The 23,037-nt window shown below is 41.3% G+C and overlaps 1 protein-coding gene across 1 annotated transcript in view; it reads right to left on the bottom strand.

Moving 5' to 3' along the window:
• COL27A1 (collagen type XXVII alpha 1 chain) overlaps positions 1–23,037 on the bottom strand; it is a 285,000-nt gene that overhangs the window by 177,700 nt on the left and 84,263 nt on the right. The window contains exons 15-17 of the mRNA XM_073639999.1: positions 12,774–12,827; positions 10,979–11,023; positions 734–787 (exon numbers count right to left, since the gene is read on the bottom strand). Of these exons, the coding sequence (XP_073496100.1) occupies positions 734–787; positions 10,979–11,023; positions 12,774–12,827 (153 nt within the window). The remainder of the gene's footprint in view (positions 1–733; positions 788–10,978; positions 11,024–12,773; positions 12,828–23,037) is intronic.

Below are 23,037 nucleotides of genomic sequence, written 5' to 3' on the forward strand. Positions count from 1 at the left end.
GATTGAGCTTAAGATTCCCATCCTGCCTGTGTTGGCATGTGACCACTTCAGTTTGTGAAGGGGGCTGGCTGACTGGCTCATTTCAATAGCTAAGTCAGCCCTATCCTCTGTCATAGCTGATGCACAGACAGTGAAGGGGCTGTCTTAGCTGTTGAAATAGGCAGTCAGCCAGCCCCTGTAATACCGTTCTCAAGAAAGGATGGATATTTAACTTTATTGCTTACTGCTCATTGCCTAGGTTACTGGTCACTGCAGTCTTGCAGTGGTGTCAGAACATGTGCAGCACTTACAAGTTCTTTCCAATAGAGCTTGTAAGCACGGATTTGACCACTGGAGCGCACTGTTAGATCTCAATCTGGCCTGCTTTAGTTTATCTATGCTCTCATGATGCTGCAGAGACACAGCAGCCACATGCAGCAGCATCGGTCAGTGCACAGTTCTGGCTAGCGGCGCATCGATGCTGCTGGTCTGAACTGACAATCAAGCAGAAGCACATCGCAGGAAGCCAGGAAGCAAGGGAGTAGTGGGCTCCTGCAGGAGAGAATGAGAACAACCTTTTAATATAAGTATATCAGTAAGGCTATGTTCAGACAGTGTGCTGACCATGTGCACAGTGGCCTCCACATTGACCAATATAAGGCAATGTTCTAGTGCATATGAACAAGTTTTGTTCCCTTCTGCTCATAAGATATGTCATATTTTCACATTTAATAAAGAAATTATCATATCTCACCTTGTCGCCTTGAAATCCCACTTCTCCGAGTATCCCTGGAAGTCCCTCAAAGCCCTAAATACACATTACCAAAACAGGTTACAAGAGGTATGGTAAAAAGGGACAAATCACCAGGAGGATTTCATGATTCATTTAGATTACATCAAATGTACATGGTGCATATCACAAAGCATGACCACACAGTCGTTATTTATTGTCTATGTGACTGCAGAAAACAGTTTTTGTTCAATCTGTTAAAATTTTTAGATCAGTATTAAGATTTAATTAGTAAAAAAAATACATGTTATGCATTATTTTTAAACTAAAGCATCTAATCATTGCATTGCTACCAGTCGACTATAATTAGACTTGGCAACTTTGATGGCTATACTTTGGGAAAGTTCAAGCTTGGGATCCATTGCCAGAATTTTTTGTCCATAGCCAAGTCTCCCTTTTCTAAAGCCCTTCCCCCTGTACACCCATTCTCATCCCCCTACATGCGCAATTGGACGCTTGGACTCCATCTAATGATGAAGCATCCCAGTAACACAGGAAACCTTCCAGAAGTGCTGTTTTTTTGGAGGTTAAGGCAGCACCCAGGAGATTTGCCAACTCTTCTGTGAGTGCGGGAGATCTCCTTTTTTTTTTTTTTTGGAACGTTCTGGGAGAGAGAAGGCAAACATGACTGTTCCAATATTGCAGCTAAACTCAATCCAAGTATATGGCTCTGAGCAACTTTACCAGACAAAGCCATGAACAAGAGAGGTGGCATTTCTAAAAATAAATGAATAAATAAAGTAGACCCTTGGGGTTTTTTTTTTTACTCATAAAACCCCATTTTTAGAAAATATTAGCATCTGCAAAATCACTCATGGGATAGATAGATGGCCAAATGATGTTCTACTTAACGTTTAGCCAAGGGAGCGGACAGGAAAAATTGCGCACATCCAGCTCAGAGCAATCTACACATCTCAGAGAAATCCTGTTGCCTTCAGGAAATGACTGTTCGGCCCTAATGATCAATAACAAGAAACAGGACGCACAGCACATATACTTGGTGGAAATTCAGGAGGGTAAATGCCTAAATCCTCATCGCCATAAGTCTTTTGCTATAAAGGAAATTATAAGGTGTGAACATGCATAACAATGACAACTTGTCCGATCCTTTATTTTATTTTTCTATATATATTTTAACTCAAAGAGGATTTTGTTTTATAAAATGGTCATATTAACATGAAGTAAAACAAGGTTTGCTTTTTTTGGTCATGTTCCTGAAACACTCATGTAACACCATTTCTAAATGAGAAAAATCTACTGGCTGTAAAATGTTCCCTCTAAATCCAGACCAAACGCAAATGTGTACGCTTAGTTTTACCCTCTTCCCCAAAAAAATGTAAAAACAAACACGGGTTAATGGAAACTTAATTTCTTACTAGATTTAGACTGCACTGCTATGGAAGTTACACTGGGAGTGCTGTATTTTTCCATCTATACTTCCAATGACATATTAATTAGGCAAACACTGTGGCCGGCATTCCTTCTATTAAGGCCCCTTTACATGGGCCAATAATTGTGGAACAAGTGTTTTTCAGAAAGCTCAATCCTGATATTTGGCTTTTTTACATATGGCACAGACCAACTGATGAATGGGCAAAAAAAAAAAAATAATAAAAATATATTTATTTTTTTATTGTTCATTTACTTTCTAAATGCCAAAAGTTTAGCAACGTTCTAAAAAGCCTTCAACAAAAATTTTCTTTCATTTTGCAGCTGCAGTGTCTGTAAACCCTTTATCTAGCTGAGTGTTCTGCAAAATTGATACAAATCCATCAGAGCTCCTGCTTCTGACCACTCTCTGTATTCCCCCCTCCCTTGACTCAGTGTTAGAGATAGCTGGAAGAGAAAGGTGTACATAGATGTGGAGTGGAGGGTTGGGAAAGTCTCTAAGGTTTTATGGAGAGAAGAGAAAACAGGCTAAAGACAAAAAGTAAAGTATGCGAAGAAATAACAGCAGGATAGAAGCTGTGTGGATATATGAATGCCAATGAAGACCGCAGCACCATGGATACAAGCAAATCTCGCAACCACCCTAGATTACTGGGAGAGACACTCCCAAGTTTTAGATTTTTCTCTTGTGGATCAGGCTGCATATGTAGGATCTCTGAAAGTGAATCAAGATTGGAGACTGAAACTTAGGGCAATTTTATTATCTAAAAGATAACCACTATCATACATAAAAATCATTTTTCTATGTCAAAGGTATCCACAGCCATTAATGTGAGCAGCACATTGCCCATGTAAACAGAGAATGTGCTAAAGACAATATACAAATTGTATGGAGACTGCACAATTGCTCTTTGGTCCCCACACAGCTTGCAACGGCTTCTGCAATAGGCCATTAGGCACCCATTTTATTAATGCCTATAGCATTGTAAAGCCTATCAAAAATGAAGAAACTTCAAAATGTACTTGATGTTAAAATTCTGCTCTATTCCTGAGCAGTCATATGTGACAGCTCCTTACTTCCCGCTACAGTCTGTTCAGGACAGAGATTTCCCATCTGTGCTTTGTACAACCTCTGGCAAAAATGATGGAATCACCGGGCTCGGAGGATGTTCATTCAGTTGTTTAATGTTGTTGAAAAAAGCAGATCACAGACATGGCACAAACCTAAAGTAATTTCAAATGGCAACTTTATGGCTTTAAGAAACACTAAAAGAAATCAAGATTAAAAATGTGGTACTCAGTAAGGGTAATTTTTTTCAGACCAAGCAGAGGGAAAAAATTATGGAATCACTCAATTCTGAGGAAAAAATTATGGAATCACCCTGTAAATTTTCATTTCCAAACCTAACACCTGCACCAAATTAGATTAGCTCGTTAGTCTGCATCTAAAAAGGAGTGATCACACCTTGGAGAGCTGTTACACCAAGTGGACTGACCTGAATCATGGCTCCAACACGAGAGATGTCAATTGAAACAAAGGAGAGGATTATCAAACTCTTAAAAGAAGGTAAATCATCACGCAATGTTGCAAAATATGTTGGTTGTTCACAGTTAGCTGTGTCTAAAATCTGGACCAAATACAAACAACATGGGAAGGTTGTTAAAGGCAAACATACTGGTAGACCAAGGAAGACATCAAAGAGTCAAGACCAGAAACTTAAAGCAATATGTCTCCAAAACAGGAAATGCACAACAAAACAAATGAGAAACGAATGGGAGGAAACTGGAGTCAATGTCTGTGACCGAACTGTAAGAAACCGCCTAAAGGAAATGGGATGTACATACAGAAAAGCTAAACATAAGCCATCATTAACACCTAAACAGAAAAAAACAAGGTTACAATGGGCTAAGGAAAAGCATTCGTGGACTGTGGATGACTGGATAAAAGTCATATTCAGTGATGAATCGCGAATCTGCATTGGGCAAGGTGATGATGCTGGAACTTTTGTTTGGTGCCGTTCCAATGAGATTTATAAAGATGACTGCATGAAGAGAACATGCAAATTTCCACAGTCATTATGGAATATGGGGCTGCATGTCAGGTAAAGGCACTGGGGAGATGGCTGTCATTACATCTTCAATAAATGCCCAAGTTTACATTGATATTTTGGACAGTTTTCTTATCCCATCAATTGAAAGGATGTTTGGGGATGATGACATCATTTTCAAGATGATAATGCATCCTGCCATAGAGCAAAAACTGTGAAAACATTCCTTGAAAGAAGACACATAAGGTCAATGTCTTGGCCTGCAAATAGTCCGGATCTCAATCCAATTGAAAATCTTTGGTGGAAGTTGAAGAAAATGGTCCATGACAAGGCTCCAACCTGCAAAGCTGATCTAGCAACATCAATCAGACAATGTTGGAGCCAGACAGCTGAAGAGTATTGTTTGTCACTCATTAAGGCCATGCCTCAGAGACTGCATGCTGTTATTAAAGCCAGAGGTGGTGCAACAAAATACTAGTGATGTATTGGAGTGTTCTTTTGTGGGTTTGTTTTTCATGATTCCATAATTTTTTCCTCAGAATTGAGTGATTCCATAATTTTTTCCCTCTGCTTGGTCTGAAATAAATTACCCTTACTGAGTTCTTGATTTCTTTTCGTGTTTCTTAAAGCCATAAAGTTGCCATTTGAAATGACTTTAGTTTTGTGCCATGTCTGTGATCTGCTTTTTTTCAACAACATTAAACTACTGAATGAACAGTCTCTGAGCCCGGTGATTCCATAATTTTTGCCAGGGGTTGTATGACTCAGTCAGGAGCTCTGCAGTGTGCTATGAAAGGCCATGGGCTCTGATCCTCTGCAAGTTTACAGTGGCTTGGGATGTGCACAAGGAGGGAGAGCATGGAGAGGACATACACATTGCAGGGTCAACCCTAGAACAACTAATCTTATCAATTTATGACTTTGGCTGTTGGGTATTTCAGCCTCATAGATTATATTATGATAAATGAATACATTATCTGAATCCTTGATCCCTGCAGTATGTGTAGTGACAGCGTCAGCACCTGGAACATTATTGAATGCAGGAGAGGCTCAAGATAGGACATAGTGGGTGAAGTGGGAAGAATGTTAGGAGAACCTGTACATACAGCGATTTATCCATTTTAAGACTTTTTAGCAGTCTCAGGATGGTGCTCTGTATGTAGTGTGGCAAGTACTGATGGTGGGAATATGCGAGCTGTGGGACAGAAATACCTCTGCCTCTTGAGAAATGTAGTCTAGAGGCAAAGAGGGAGACCTTGCTCGGGATATAAATAATAACAAACCTCAAGAATGGCTTCAAGGGGCTAAAAGAAAGCTATAAAACAAAAATAAAGGTAAAGGTGTAAGAGCTTGAATCACATTACGGGGTCAGCCAGAGCGGGTTTTTTTGTTGTTTTTTTCGTGCCCAGAAAAAAACTGTTTAGAAAGGAAGAACACACTTCCATACACAGCGGTAACAAGATCGATCCATGTGCATAAAATATCATGTTCTAGGCAGCATATCTCTTATTTACACCTGATGATGTGCTGCTGAGAACAATGATTTTTAAGCAAACTTGAAGGGAATCTGTCAGTAGGATCAACTCTACTAAGCCATGGGCACTCAGGTCATAGAGAGTTGAATAAAACCTTGACATCGGTGATCCGATGTTTTATTCCAGAGAAATCCATGTTGTTCTTAATAAGTAAATGAGCTGTTAAGATCTATGGGCCGGACATAGATCTCCATGAGAATCTGTCTCCAGAGCTTACTGTAAATGAAAGGAGGTGTTACCAGGATGAGACATATAATGACTGACAGTCGGCTCTCCTGATATACATGCCTTACATTGGTAACACCCCCTTTCATTTACAATAAATTCTGGAGACAGGTTCTCGGGGTGATCTATGTCCGACCCATAGGTCTTAACAGCTCATTTACAAATAAAGAAAAATGTGGATTGCTCTGGAATAAAACAGCAGATCAAAGATATCAATATTTTGTTTTATTTAACTTTCTATAACCTACATGCCCATCTAGAAAGCTTTGGATGGCTGATCCTATGGACAGATCCCCTTTAAAAAAAAATCAATTCAAAGAGCGAGGGTTTAACTCATTTGTTGAGCAATTATCAGTCTTTTTAGACAAGCCAAAAATTGGGACAGTAACCTTCCTAGGAATACTCATTCCTGATTATCTGCCTGTGCAAATGGGCCCTTACTGAGTTCATATATATCACACGCAATTCAATAATTTCCTTCCATAGAAGGCGATTTAGTGATTGCATTAAAAATGGCCCTTGAAGCTTCTAATATCTTTACTGGACTAATGATCGAAGATGAGGACAGGAAAACATGAAATTTAATGAAAGATGTTGAAAGAAAGCCAAAACGCTATATTAATACAGACTGTTACGGCTGGTAAACATTAGCACATAGTTGCAATCATGACTGCCTTACCAATTAGCTGCTCTGCAGATGTCTGAACATGTCATTTCAATAAGTGTTAGAATTCTCAATGGTAAATTTAATTCTTGTCTGATTCTGTCTCACATTTGTATCCAATTGAAAGTGAACAACCAAGACATGATTCATGGTTAATGGGGGGAAAAATTAAGACAGCAATGGTGACCCTGTTCCCCCTCTCTACTGGCAGCCATGTAGAAAGCAGATATGAAATGATAGTCACTTTCTATCATACTGCTACTACTTGAGATGAATGTAGTTTAAAAGAACATAGTCCAAGGACCCTAAAATAGGAAAACAGCAAAAGGTGCCAAAAGCACGAGCCAGAGATGTGGAATAGTAAAAGACCCATAATTATCTCCAAATTCATGAGAGTCGGTGAGGGCAGTCACATGGAAAAAGTCATGGAAGGCTGCCCTCCATCTGATTTCACTAAGTAATCTCAGCAGGAGGATGAAGAAAAACCTCAGAGCTGAACTCTCTCTGTGTCCTTGATAGGAGATGGGGTCAACAAGCCTCTGTATATGAGTGATCTCCGTGGACCGTTATCTAAACTAAAGGTTCTTTTGTGGTTGCGACAAAGTGAGCAAGAACTTAGTGACTGTATGGTACCCCTGCCAGCCTAAGGAAGGGATCATACATCATTGGCAAACAAAGGTGAAGCTTAAACCTCTTGATCCTCAGTGCCAAAGCTATAGACCTTTACTGCAAATGACATACTACCCTGAACTGTCTCAAGGTGCTGCAAAAAACTTGAGTGTTAGGACATTTGCACCCAATGTCTTTTCCAGGCAGGTGAACCCCATGAGGTTTTCAGATGCAAAACACTTCAAGAAAACAGGGCCATTTTTTTTCCTGAAGAGTCTTCTTAAGCTTTTTTTTGTTGTTGTTTGTTTCCCAGCACTTTTTTTTTGCAGTTATTGACTACCAGCAATTTTTAAGCAGTTTAACTTGTGTTTTTCGTGTTTTTTTTTTTTTTTTTTTACTTTAACACCATTCAACAAAAGGAGAAACCGCTAAGGATTTTCATCCAAATAAGCTGACAAAGCGCTAAAAAACAAACAAAAAAACTCGGGTGTCTTTTGAGCTTTCCAATGGAAGCGGAAAAAGGCTGGAGAATGATATGCTCACTTCTTTTAACTGCTTGGTGTTTTTAGAAACCTGAAGTGGTTAAAAGACGCTCAAAAGCCTGAGTTTTTTAGGCACATTTTCAGGTGGTCCAAATCAGTCAGAAGAAAAAAACTAAAATATTGTGTGAACATACTTTTAAAGCCAGTTTAAAATTTTGTTACAAGCACATTTGCAGATGAACGATCCAACCTGGCCATGGTCTAAATATTGCAGCTTCACAGCAATATGTAGGTTCACTTATTTTCTTTTATTTGGTCATTTAAACTGCCGAAAGGGGGAACTAGTGAGGGAATTGCCCAAATGGATCGATCTCTCGCTCTATCTATCTACAAATAATTATGTGTATAAAGTGGGCTCCTATGAACTCTGAGCTTTAGTTCCTTCCATACATTTTCCATTGGATTCAGGTTTGGTGATCGCCTCGGCCATTCTAGCAGCTTTATTTTCTTTCTCCGAAGCCAACTGATAGTTTCCTTGGCTGTGTGTTTGGGATTATGGTCTTGCTGAAATGTCCACCCTCGTTTCATAGTCATCATCCTGGTAGATGGCAACAGATTTTTATCATGAATGTCTCGGTACATTTGTCCATTCATCTTTCCTCAATTACATGACGTTTGCCAGTGCCATATGCTGAAAAACAGCCCCACACCATAATATTCCCATCTCCAAACTTCACTACCGGTATAGTGTTTTTGGGATGATATGCAGTGCCTCTTGGACTCCAAACATTGTGTGTATTATGGCATTATTATTATTATTTAGAGTTCAATTTTGGTCTCATCTGACCATTCTATATTCTCCCGGTATTTCACAGGTTTGTTTAAATGTTGTTGAGCAAACTTGAAAACAAGTGTGAACATGCTTTTTGTTCAGCAATGGAGTCTTGCGTGGTGAGTGTGCATACAGGACATGGAGGTTGCGTGGCGAGAGTGCATTACTTTTTGTATCTGCTGGTTCCAGGTCTTTCTGTAGCTCTCCACAGCTGCTCCTTTGCTCTTGGACAACTCTTCTGATAATTATTTTCACTTCTCTGTCTGAATTTTTGAGGGAAGCACCTGGTCATGGTCAGTTTATGGTGAAATGATGTTCTTTCCACTTCCGGATTATGGCCCCAGCAGTGCTCACTGGAACTTTGAGTAGTTTAGAAATTCTTCAGCAACCAATGTCATCAGTATGTTTTGCAATAATAAGGTTGTGAAGGTCTTGAGACAGCTCACTGGTTTTACCCATCATGAGATGTTTCTTGTGTGGTACGTTGGTAATGAGAAACCTTTTTTATGGCCATTAGTTGAACCAGCTGATATTTTTCAGCGGCAGGATTGCTTTCAAATTACTGATAGATGTCAGCTGGTGTCATGACTTTTCATGGCTTTTTGTACTTCTCTTTCTTCATGTGTTCAATAGTTTTTCCCCGTGTCATTTCTTATTATTACACACAACTTAATTTCTGGACATCTATGGTTTGATTTCTTTGCCTGTGTGGATTGGATGGGTTGTTACTGACAGCTGGTGAAAATTTCATGTCAATAGCACCTTTAGAAATATATTTAATTAGAAAATTGGTGATGTGTTCCATATGTGTATATGTATATATCTCCATTCCTCAAGGTATACACCACAAATTTCCCACTCCAGTTCCTCAATATTAGTTTTTTTTTTTGTGTTTCTGTACCCTGCTTTAATTTGTTTAATGGACCATGAGTCAAGCTCTACAGATATACGAGAGATGTCTGGAAGCTCAGAAGATCACTGGACTTTCTTTCATGATTTTACAAGGTCATAAATGTCACATCTTTTCTTAGAAGAGTGACTTCTGGGTGTATAAACCACAATAAATTGGCCACATAAAAGGTTTAGTGATCCTACGATGCCTTTCATAATATAGAAGGCTGTAGAAGAAGAGAGAAGGACTGGAGTATGCTTACAATTTGCTGGTAGGTAAAGATGAGAGGTAACCAAGAACCAAAAACAAACCGCAACAGACCACAAAAATTCTCACGTGCTTTTGAACAGGAACAGCAAATTCTGGATGTTGTCCAAAAAAAGTCCTTTATGAGACTATCCTGTGTCATCATCAGCTGCGTCGTCATCTGCTTCTATCTACTCCCCAGCGTACGCTATATACTACGCTGACTATGCAGGTTCCCTGGCACGGCTCCCAGGTCACTGACCCGTGACTTGGCTCCAAAATCAAATGGAAACTGAATATCCATTTTAATCTTTTTTTTGTAATTAAACACTTCTTCAGTCTATGAAATGCTTAGTACATCTGTGGTGACAAATGATAGTTTTGACTGATGGAAATCTATTTCATTAGTCAGGAAAAGTTAATAAACATGTTCCAGAAATTGGAGGGGGGTAAAATAAAAACTAACGATGGCTGTATGAATGCTAGTAATTCCCTTTTGGCCGAGAGTGCGTGTGTTCTTAATAATCAAAGGGCCAGAAACAAAAACTCACTGCCAAAAAACCTCTTCTCTCTAGTGAAAACACAAGGATGGGCATGTTGAAATCCAACATGCCTTATCTTATTTTCACCCAGTCATCAGAGGACACTTGGGACATCTCCATATACACTGGATGATTGTCCGACATTCATTTAATGTGTATGGTCACCATTACAGAACAACCTTCCCTGCAACATACACTATCAAAATTCTGTCTAAACATATCCAAGTTTTCCACTATGGACTTATTCTTATGGTGATACTCCCCGGCTTTTTTGCCTGTGTATTCCATTTTTTTTATTCTTTATCATTCTATCTTTGTTCTTTTATATATTATTAATAAAGATTGCATTGATTTTATTGGCTTGCATTATTCTATATTGGTGTTTTCCATATCCAAGCTTACCTCAATGAGCGGATTGATCTTACAAGAAGGTAGAAGTTCCTCACTTTTGGGAAAAATAAAGTATGTCTCTAATGGCAGAAGTGGCCAAAGAGACCAAATCTAAAGCGCAATTGTATCATTTACTATGCAATGGGTAGATGGTGGTGGACTACTGGACTGACAAAACACCATGGTGGACAATCCAGGTCCCACGTGATTGCGTTAACTTTTACCTGCTGAGGTGAGTGATCATTCTATAAACTGACTACAGGGTAGAAGGATGTAATACAGAGGGAGAAAGATACTGAGATACTGGAGTCTTTGCATGCAAAACACAATGCAGTAAAGGGAGTATTCTGGTCACCTTATCACCTTTCAGTCCAGATTCTCCTGCGTTTCCCGGCAGCCCCTGCAAAACAGTGCGAGAGCTGTGTAAAGAGGACAGCAAACAGATTTCCTTCAATTATAAAGTTTAAATATAATACACATTTTAGCAGAATCCGCAGATTAATTGTACCATAATTCTCGTCATCAGGTGAATACTACTTCCACCTACCTGGTAAAGCAAAGTGATACAAGCCTGACAATCAGCTCTGTATATTCATCTAAAGACCCCCCCATACATATGACAGAAGAGTCTCTCCCCTGCGAGAAGATGTTAGTGAAAGGAAGGATCAGGGATCCAGCAGCGGCTTACTCACTTCGGCCTATGGAGAGCACATGCTTGCTCAGCCGTATCAAGCATGCAAGTGCATAGGGGTTCTGGGATTTGTGAGAAAGAACTAATCGCTCTCTACTGTGCATCTTTAATCTGCAAAACTTGGCAGAGAAAAATTAAGGGCATCGACAAGCTAAAGAGGCCGGCACAGACCTCTCCATCCCTGCTGTTCCCTTATGCCCTATACGACCATGACATGCACATCGCCCTCTGCTCCCAGTCATAGGCCACAAACACATGTTTGGAGCTGGGTGAGACAAGACCCATTGAACACCACAAGCAGTGGAGAACTCCACTTCTTCACTCTCCTATTTCACCAGAAATACCAGTGATAAACAAGTTCACCATATCTTAAATGTAGTTAAAAGACCAAGTTATGGAACTTACTAATATACGTCAATCATCAACGGTGTCCTGACCTGAACATATCCGCTCCATTTGCTGGCATCCCTATTGAAATAAGCCAGCCGTGTTCACACCTACAACACTGAGGACACAAGAAATGCTCCCCTGTGCTGAGCACGAGCTAGAAATGGTGCTGCCAGGACCGACTGCTGCTTATAGATGAAGATCGGGGCAGTTTGGATTATTAAAGTGTATAAGTAAGTGGTAGAACTATTCTAAACACATGGAAGGATCTTTTTTTTTTTTTTTTTAACTGGATAAATTCATTTCCAGAGTAAGTATTAACCTCTAATCTGATGCTTTTGTACACTACTGTAATAGAGGTCCCTTAAGCCCCCACAAAACCACCAATAGGTTACATAGGCCTATTCCTGCATTTCATGTCCCAAATATTTACTTTGTGCAAAAACAACTTTTAAATGTGCCGCTCGTCATATGCTAATTAGCTAAGACTAGTCCGGAGGGCGTGGCTTCACCCAGACTAATCTGATGCCCTTAGTTGTGGTTGACATATCCCTACTGGCCGCGTCGTCTCAAGAATGGCATCCATGTGCTTTCCTGAGCAGGAAGGGACAGCACAGCCTGCTACATATCAATGCAGTTCCTGAGATGACGAGGTCAGTGGGGATGATGTACGCATATGGCGATGTGAAAAATTAGTTTTATCACTGAACTAAACATTTGGGCTAAAAGTTCAGAGATAGTGGCAGTTTGGGGGGGGCTTATGGAACCCGGCATGTTCCCTTTAATATGATACTATTACTTTACATAGGTTTATCACAGACTAGTCCTGACACTGATGGCCATGTTAGGAAGAGATATATCCCCAAAAAGACACATGAGCATTAAAGAAGTGTCCTGCGCTGTGTGAAGAGTTCAAGTATAAAAACCCAGGGACGATCCATCACATTTCCAATCTGCAGTGTCACTCCCTCCTCTACATGGGTTCATACAGGATACTTTCTAACGATACATGTGGATATATTTGATTACTAACGTTTTGGCCAAAAATAATTTTCAAAAAGGGGGCACTTACCTTTAAACCTTTGGGTCCCATAAAGCCTATAGGTCCAATAGCACCCATGTCACCCTGAAGAGAGCGGTAAACAATAGCGCTTTCAGAAAAGATTTACAGAGTACAAAGCAGACAACAAATAGGAAAGGTTTGATTTACAGAAAACAGAATTGAACAATAGCATAAGACGACCAAACCAATTAAATGGAAATAGGTTGATGACTTAGCAACCATTGAACGAATGAAAAGCTGGGGAACAATGGTCACAGCCACACACATTATACTCCATGATCAGCTGGTTAAAATCATTGTCCGTTTATCAAACTTCACTGGAAGGAAGGCCACTAAAACATTTTCGCAGAAAAATCAAAATATACGGAGCAATTATTTGCTTTCCTCAAGCCAATACAGAGTAAAATGTGTTTGGCTGTGCCAATGGAAGGATTATTCACCAGAGGATCATTCGTGTATACCCACCATAAGGCTGGTTTCACACATCCGACTTTTACGGGCTTAGTGCGGATTGCAATGTCCAGACCAGTCGTGGATTTTCTGACCCGAATTCAAAGGCCTCATAAGAATAACTGAATTTGTTACGTTTGGGTCAGGAGACCATAGTCCGGGCAGGACATTCTCAGCCCGTGAAAGTCAGATGTGTGCAACCGTCCAAAGAGAACAACATCAAATGTAATATAGAGCACAATGGGTGCCATGAGGGAGAGAATGAACATCACACCATCTGTGAAAGGTAAGTATGTAGGCCACTGCTACCATGGGAGAGGTAACCGCTCGTATCCAGGGGGAAAATGGAAGACGTATTAAGAGTACCACAAAAACAATAAAGTAAAAAAACAGTAAGTCTGATTAACTAAGCTACATCCACCAGAAAATTGGCTTAATGAGCACAAAAACATTCTTTCACACCTTGCGGCACATGTATTTAGTGTTTTATATACATTCTCCATTTCAAGAGTCATGCCCTAAATTGCAATCCCATGCACCAAAACTGTGCTGTGTACCTTAATTTGCTGTAATTTAGTAAGCTAAAGCAAGCCAGCCAATAGATGGTGTAAGATCAGACTGGACAGTCCAAAGATGCCCCGAATTTCGCAAACAGAATGAGATACTCCGATAAATGTTGTGCATTTTAAGATCTAGAGAACCATAGACAGAAAAAATACCCAATAAAAATTAACTTTTAATAATTATCCTTAAAAGTGTACTCTATAGTACAAGTGAGAAAAAAACTACACATCTATCTCAAAGACAGGATACCATGTAAGGAGAATATAATATGAAATTAGCAATTAATTCAGACAAACTTGCCCTGAATAGCACCTAATAGGATTTCTCTCCCTACCTAACAGCGGAGTGTTTTTCACCCTAAGGTTCAGATGGGACGAAGGGACTAATCCTAAGGAATAACTATACTGCTGATGATTTTACACCAGTCTGAGGGACCTTGAAAATTGATGCCTGGAGTGCTGTTACTAGTTAGTGTAGTTTTTTCTCACTTGTACTATAGAGTACACTTTTAAGGATAATTATTAAAAGTTAATTTTTATTGGGTATTTTTTCTGTCTATGGTTCTCTGGTAAATATATATACCCTATTACCAATTTAGTTTGGTGAATATTTTTCTGGTTCTACTTCAGCATTTTAAGATCTAGCCTAAAGGTCCATTTACATGGCACTAACGGCAGCACGATACAACCAACGATCGGTAAACTTTTACAGATCGGTGGTCGACTGACTGACCAAAGTAAGCAATGTGCACTGAGCGAGCTATAGTATACTAGATCACTCCGAGCACATAGGCTGCCATGGTTCTCGGCAGCGCGAGTCCTGTTTACCTAGGACGATGCACCCCCTTTTGCGCTGCACAAAAGATCATCCCACCCGATGAAAGAGCGTTTTTCTTGTTCATCGGGTGATCGGCAGCCTGTCTACACCGCAAGATAATCACGAAATGAGCGTTTTTAACTATGCTCGTTCACGATTACCTTACATTGTAAAAGCCCCTTTAGTTTGATCTGTGTAAAAGAGCATGTTCGTCAATCTCTCCAATTGTTTCTTTAAGGTATTATTATAAAACAGATTCCCAGCAGATGATTCTTATATCACAGTGATCCTCAAATATTGTGTAGGGGGTGTGGGAGTCTGTTGAGGTCTTATTGGTAATATTGCAGCACTGCATCGCAAATACACAAAACTGCATCTACATAATTAAGAGAATTATTATTAAAAGGATTCCTGAAAAAAAACAGCAAAACAGGACTGGAAATCTAACAATCAATGACTATCAATAAATAGTGCGAACCACACATGCTAATAAAGTATGATAAATGGCAGTTCAAGAGTTAAACAGAATCTCTCCAGTCTCTCATCTCTGCACTTCCTATGGCCCAGCGGTAAATGAGGTCTCCAACTATTATTTTATCTGCACGGGAGATCTTCCCATCTGTGTACAGTGGCTTGAGGACGGGCGGAGAGCCAAGGGTAGTTCATATTCTGAAAGAGCTTCCTATGACCAGCGTAGAAGGCTCCTCTTGTCTGTTAGCTACCTGGCTCTACTACCGCTGACTAGTACGAACTGAAGCGGAGATGGAGGGGGTGAAAGATCAAAGAAACATGAGCTGTGCCCATTCATTTTTCAACAAGCCTGGGACAGATATGATCAGTAGACCCAGCATTGTCCTGGAGACTTGATCTACTGAAAGGTTTGGGGACCGTCTCGGGGCACAGCTCTCCGCAGGCTTGCACGCTCCCAGCTGTGATATTATTTGCATCCACACAGATGAACTGAGCGGCTTTATCCTCCTCTGTTGTGGTTAGCAGGAGAGGAGATGAAATTGACTTTGAATGGCTTAACAGACAAAAATATTTAGGCCTTGAATCACGCGAGCACGTCCCCTAACATATAGTAGTTATATCTTCACGGTATTTCTTGTTTTCATGTTTGCACTATCCCACGACTCGACTGGAATACCAAGTGGCACGCATTACTGGTATGGGCTAACTACACGGAAAAAATAACCCTATGAGTAGCACTATGTCAATGGGGGCTGGAATATGAGCAGTTAGTTATAAAAGACCCTATAAATTGCATACAAAGCTCAATATTTCACTCTAACTTTTAGCCAAGAACCAGACTGACAACAGCAGATTTGGGTCTGAGGTTCAAAAATAACGAAATCTGATTAGTTCAGTTTCTTTTCCAAACACTTACGGAAAAGTGAACTTATTTTTTTCTGGGAGAATCCATTTATCTCCTATCCATGAGATAGGAGATAACTTGTTGATCACTGGGGCTCCAACTGCGATCCTGAGATTGAGGGTCTTCAGCCCCATCCTATATGGAGGTGTGCATACTTGACACCTGTTCCATTCATCATCTATGGGACTGTACTAGGCCATTTCTGGCAGTCCCATAGGCAATGAATGGTGTGGAGGCAGAGCATGCACCTCTCTGCTGTATTTAAGACCGGGCTGCAGAGCTCTGATCCCCAGAATCCACAGCCTTGATCGTCGCATCGCTGGGGAACCCAGCATTCAGATCCACACTGATCAGCACGTTATCCCCTATTCTCTGGATAGGGGATAACCCTAAAAGGGTTTACATGGGCTGTTCTAAAACAACAATGGAGGCTTACTCACCTCCTCACACACTCATGGGTTCAGTGCAAGCCTCTTCGGTGATCAGCTCTGGTGGCGAGGATTGCGCTGTCCGGATGTCATGGCGCTCTTGTATGCACTTACAAAGAAAAAAAAAAATGGAATTCTTACCTATAAACTCTTCCTATTCATCAATCCCAAGTACATGTGCATCACTTGACTAATCTATTTAGTTTTCTAGAAGATGAAACACATGAATAATTGTTTTTATCTGTATACAGAATCCGCCTTCGAGGTCTGGGAGCTGCACAGGACCATGACACTTCACCACTCTTCATGAAGGGGGCGCCACTTAGCCGACACCACTATGGATTAAATTCGTTTCCCTCTTGTCCAGGAATGGCTTTTACTTTGGAGGGCTCCAGACTAGATGGTTCCCTTCTTCAGTGGGTTTAGTCTCTTACCCTTCCTATCTTCTCTGCTCCACTCTACATACATACAGCAGCAGAGACAGTAAGAAGGAAACTCTGCCTACAGAGGAGAAACCAGGCACCCTATATGTGATAAATGCCTGATGATACCATTGCCATGAGGGAGGATACCATGTCTGTACAATATATTTAGCCAGATGATACGTGTCACATCCACATGATGCAAGGAGTCAAGGTTTCCAGTCAAAGCATTGCTCCATCGCACTGTCTCTGCCGGCTTGTCTTCTTAGTGCATCCTGGTGACATCCCTTTCCAGGGTAAGTGACGTAATGACCTGGTTATTCCCAAAATATAAAAGGAAATGCTATCAGGTCAACTTCTCCCATTGCTCCAAGGTCCAGTACTGGTGCTCATGTGCCTGTTGTAGGTGCTTTTTGGCAGTGAACAGGGTTCAGTATGGGCACTGACTGGTCCGTGGCTACACCGCCCCCTACACAACAAGCTGCGATGATCTGCGTGTTCTGACACCTATCACAAGCAGCAGGAACATTTCTATCACTTTGTGCTGCAGTGACTCTTTTGCTTTGTTGTTACTCCCAAAAAATGTTAGCTAGCCTTCGAAGCCCATGACCCTGTCTCCGTCTCACCTCCACTTTTGGCAGTTACTAATCACAGCCTACTGGATACACCCCCCACAAATGTGGCCCTTGTCAGAAATCGCTCAGATTGTCACGAATGCTCACTTTTCCTGCTGCCAAGACATCAACTTCAAAAATGGACTGCTGACTATGGTGGCGTGCTTGTGTCACATCCTAGAGTGAAAATACATACACGGCTACTCTATAGCATTATTACTGACATCAAGGAAGCAGGTAAAGGCGATGCCGTCAAACAGAAGCCTGTGAATTACAGAGCGGAGCTTTGTGAATCACTGGAGTCCATGGAAGGTTACGTGGCCGAGCCAAAACTTCTGAGCTCTGTAGCTGGGAGCCAGGGAAGCGGCTCAGAGCCCACGGCACAACAAGCCTGCTCTTTGTGCTGCCTCGTATAAAGGCCTCTTCAGGCTCCTGTTTATACAGGACAGACCCCAGCTATTTACAACCACACAGGGCTCACGTTACACCAATTGCCGGCTTTTAATAAGAATTTTTTTTTTCGGGAACAAGCCACCTGCGGACATCCACAAATGCTTCGGACAAATGGAATTCGGTCTTGGAGACAAACTGTCACCCAAATCAGCCATGACGGTTCTTGTGCCAATATTTAGGAAAGAGGAGCCCTGCGCCCCTAATTACCATAGGCATGGATAGAATGAATATTCAATCTACAGAAATAACATATGTTAATGACCAGCACTAAGCCCATTGATTGCCGTGTTTATGTACAGTATGGGCAGCGCTCGGATTTTCTTTATTCCTCCCCTCTGGCTGTGGGTTTATTAAACTCTATTAGATTAACTGAGGAAGTGATTGTTATATGCCGATTTTCTATATAAAAACAGAATTTAATTAATCCACACGTGCGGTAAAATGAAAAAAAATTGTAGCGTTAACCCTGTGCAGTTACGGACCCACCCTACTGCCCTGGTGCCACAATGGAATATGCAAGGAGTTGTCACCCTGCGAATTGTGCATGGTATGCAGATCCTATACATAAGTGCATACACTTAAACCCACCGTATGTTGGGGCACTACTAGACCCAGCATGCCTGAACGGCAGAACACAAGATGCAGGATCCAATCTGACAACAGTGCTTCTGTCTAGTACAGAGCTTGGATGCCCTCTGATGCTTTCTCATTTGACTTTATATCGCGTTTGCATGCCCTGTACGAGGGTCTACGTTCCCCTCATTCTATTGACCTCCGCCACCTCTGCTAGGTGGTCCTGTGGTCAGTCTTCCATCCTTACCCAAAGCTTTCCTACCACCAATGAAACTTGACCCTGATCACCATCACGGTCAGAGTGCGTTATTTTCGGACATATATATACCTCCCTTGTGTGTATTCGTCCTGTCTGCACCGCCCGGAGAAGCTCCAGATCAGTCGCTGTAAACCACTTGGTGCACTTTTCCATATAGTTTTATGCGAAATCAAGGGAATAGTAAATCAATCTGCTTTTCTATATAGTTGAACTAGGAATTTTTATTTATTTTGCCAAGTTGCAAACTACTTTTGCTACATTTTTACTCAAAAAAATGCTGTGGTAAATATGGTGAATGTGAGTCGATATGAAAGTATTACACGCATTCCCTACAGTGCATTTTTTCTAGCATATTTCCCACACTTTTAGGGCTTTTTTTGGGGTGTTAAAAGGGAACTTGCTACATCACTTTACCACAGTAAAATAGTATTACCGTTCAATAGTATCTCCTCCCCAGAGTATATCATGTGTTCTTGTTTATTTCTAAAGGCTCTCGTACATGTCAGATACCTGTCGGCTGAACCATCAGTTGGCCGATAGCCATCTCCTCCGACTTTCCCATATGGAGGAACGCTTAGCTGATCTTGCCTAGTGCATGCATGCCAACTTTTTAAGGATTATGGGTAGTGAATGTTTAAATAAGTACACCCCTGGTACCACACACAGCAGGGTACACTGCATATCGGAAGTCTTCTGCAGCGCCTGCGAGATTTGTCAACTCCTCCGATAGTCCAGAAGGTCTCACCTTTTTCCAGAAGCCACCCCAAAGTTGTGGGAAAGTTGGCAAGTAAGACCTCGTAGCACGTATGTGTTTGTTTGTGGGGATGTTGATCTAATTGATTTGGATAGATGAAATCAATGACAAGAAGGCTCCAACAAAAAAGAGGATTCATGTCATTATCAAGCATCAGAAATCTGTTAGAGGATTTTACTATTTAATCTGAGATAGGGGCTGAGACCATGATTTCAGCGATGTGTCACTTACTGGGCTGTATATTGCTGGTTCAATAAAATCAGTGTTTTTTCAGCAGATTATCACTACAGGACTAGCTGCCTTGTGCCTCCTGGTCCTCCTACTCTGTGTAACCCTGCCCCCACCACTGATAACTTAATATACAGTGTACACAGAAATCAGCCAATCAGTGGTGTGGGCGGGGTTATACAGAGCTCAACATTCCGAGCTCTGCTAGAGCTGCAGCAGAGAAAACTGATTCTATCAAAATGACAGCAAGCAGCCCAGTAAGTGACACATCGCTGGAATCAGGGTCTCAGCCCCTCCATCATGCTGCACTCAGATTACAAAGTAAAGATCTGCTGACAGATTCCCTATAATGAATGCGGAGAATATTTTCACATTTGCCAAAAGTTCTGTGACTACCCAAACAACCTTATTCATATAGTGGCAGATGTGGATACACACCATAAAGAGGTTTTTTTTTTGCGCTTCCTTCATTTTTTTTTATTTTCGGTCGAATAACCCTTTAAAGAGCATTTACTACTGTTCAATACAGAGAATTATTTTTTGTAATTTTAGAGATGCTGGACATGAAACTTAAAACAACTATTAACGATGCCAGTCTACACACACACACACACACACACACACACACACACACACACACACACACACACACACACACACACACACACACACACACACACACACAGTACAGACCAAAAGTTTGGACACACCTTCTCATTTAAAGATTTTTCTGTATTTTCATGACTATGAAAATTGTACATTCACACTGAAGGCATCAAAACTATGAATTAACACATGTGGAATTATATACTTAACAAAAAAGTGTGAAACAACTGAAAATATGTCTTATATTCTAGGTTCTTCAAAGTAGCCACCTTTTGCTTTCATGACTGCTTTGCACACTCTGTATATACATACACACACTGCTCAAAAAAATAAAGGGAACACTCAAATGACACATCCTAGATCTGAATGAATGAAATATTCTCATATAATACTTTGTTCTGTACAAAGTTGAATGTGCTGACAACAAAATCACACAAAAATCATTAATGGAAATCAAATTTATTAACCAACGGAAGACTGGATTTGGAGTCACCCTCAAAATTAAAGTGGAAAAACACACTACAGGCTGATCCAACTTTGATGTAATGTCCTTAAAACAAGTCAAAATGAGTCTCAGTATTGTGTGTGGCCTCCACGTGCCTGTATGACCTCCCTACAACGCCTGGTCATGCTCCTGATGAGGTTGTGGATGGTCTCCTGTGGGATCTCCTCCCAGACCTGGACTAAAGCATCCGCCAACTCCTGGACAGTCTGTAGTGCAAGGTGACTTTGGTGGATGGAGCGAGACATGATGTCCCAGATGTGCTCAATCGGATTCAGGTCTGGGGAACGGGCGGGCCAGTCCATAGCTTCAATGCCTTCATCTTGCAGGAACTGCTGACACACTCCAGCCACATGAGGTCTGGCATTGTCCTGCATTAGGAGGAACCCAGGGCCAACCGCACCAGCATATGGTCTCATAAGGGGTCTGAGGATCTCATCTCGGTACCTAATGGCAGTCAGGCTACCTCTGGAGAGCACATGGAGGGCTGTGCGGCCCTCCAAAGAAATGCCACCCCACACCATTACTGACCCACTGCCAAACCGGTCATGCTGAAGGATGTTGCAGGCAGCAGATCGCTCTCCACGGCGTCTCCAGACTCTGTCACGTCTGTCACATGTGCTCAGTGTGAACCTGCTTTCATTTGTGAAGACCACAGGGCGCCAGTGGCGACTTTGACAATCCTGGTGTTCTGTGGCAAATGTCAAGCATCCTGCACGGTGTTGGGCTGTGAGCATAACCCCCATCTATGGACGTCAGGCCCTCATAACACCCTCATGGAGTCGATTTCTAACCGTTTCTGCAGATACATGCACATTTGTGGCCTGCTGGAGGTCATTTTGCAGGGCTCTGGCAGTGCTCCTCCTGTTCCTCCGTGCACAAAGGCAGAGGTAGCGGTCCTGCTGCTGGGTTATTGCCCTCCTACGGCCCCCTCCACTTCTCCTGGTGTACTGGCCTGTCTCCTGGTAGCGCTTCCAGTCTCTGGCCACTATGCTGACAGACACAGCAAACCTTCTTGCCACAGCTCGCATTGATGTGCCATCCTGGATGAGTTGCACTACCTGAGCAACTTATGTGGGTTGTAGAGCCTGTCTCATGCTACCACGAGTATGAAAGCACAACCAACATTCAAAAGTGACCAAAACATCAGCCAGAAAGCATTGGTACTGAGATGTGGCCTGTGGTCCCCACCTGCAGAACCACTCGTTTATTGAGGTGTCTTGATAACTGCCAATAATTTCCATCTATTGTCTATTCCATTTGCACAACAGCATGTGAAATTGATTGTCAATCAGTGTTTCTTCCTAAGTGGACAGTTTGATTTCACAGAAGTTTGATTTACTTGGAGTTATACTCTGTTGTTTAAGTGTTCCCTTTATTTTTTTGAGCAGTGTGTGCGCGTGTGTGTATGTATGTGTATATATATATATATATATATATATATATATATATATATATATATATGTGTGTGTGTGTGTGTGTGTGTGTGTGTGTGTGTGTGTGTGTGTGTGTGTGTGTGTGTGTGTGTGTGTGTGTGTGTGTGTGTGTGTGTGTGTGTGTGTGTGTGTGTATAAAAAAGTATGTGTGTATTCCTCTGTGATTTACACGTTACGGGTACTGGATTTCCAAATCCACTCCAAAAATGTGAGGTCCCTTTTCCTGACTTATCGAGGGATGAAAGAGCTTCTGAGGGGAAGGTATATTTTTCCATGTGGTTAACTTCAGAGTCGAGGTAATAAATTCCAACCAAGACTCTAGGTACAATTTCCTGATTTTTTACATTTTTACAGTAGACTATTTAGCGGTATTATTGAGTTCTCTACTAGGGAACAGGACATTTTTCAAGATTGACAAGTGTATACAAATATCCCTTAGTGGAGGCCTACTTTAGTGCAATTGATCTGGTCCTCGGAGCTATAGGAAACAAGAAACCCCTTTTTTTGAACAACAGCTGTGTAATCGACTAATCATGGTTTGGTGTGCACAGGTTTACAGGGGTATGCTCCTCTTTTTTTTATAAATTCTTTATTTATGCCATTTTAAAGCAGATTTTACAGACAGTCATGGGTAGAACCATCAAAACAGGGTGTATTCTCATCTTCTAAAGTGGTGAGATATGATCGGTGGGCTCTGAGCTTAGAGACCACACGATCCTAAGAATAAAGAGGCAGCCAGGCCACTCGATGTGCAAGGAATTGCGGTACATTCCCATACAAGTGAATGGGGTCG

This window comes from Phyllobates terribilis, unplaced genomic scaffold (genome assembly GCF_046119375.1).
Source record: "Phyllobates terribilis strain yellow unplaced genomic scaffold, ASM4611937v1 Scaffold_7__3_contigs__length_470593459, whole genome shotgun sequence".
NCBI classification, from domain to species: Eukaryota; Metazoa; Chordata; class Amphibia; order Anura; family Dendrobatidae; genus Phyllobates; species Phyllobates terribilis.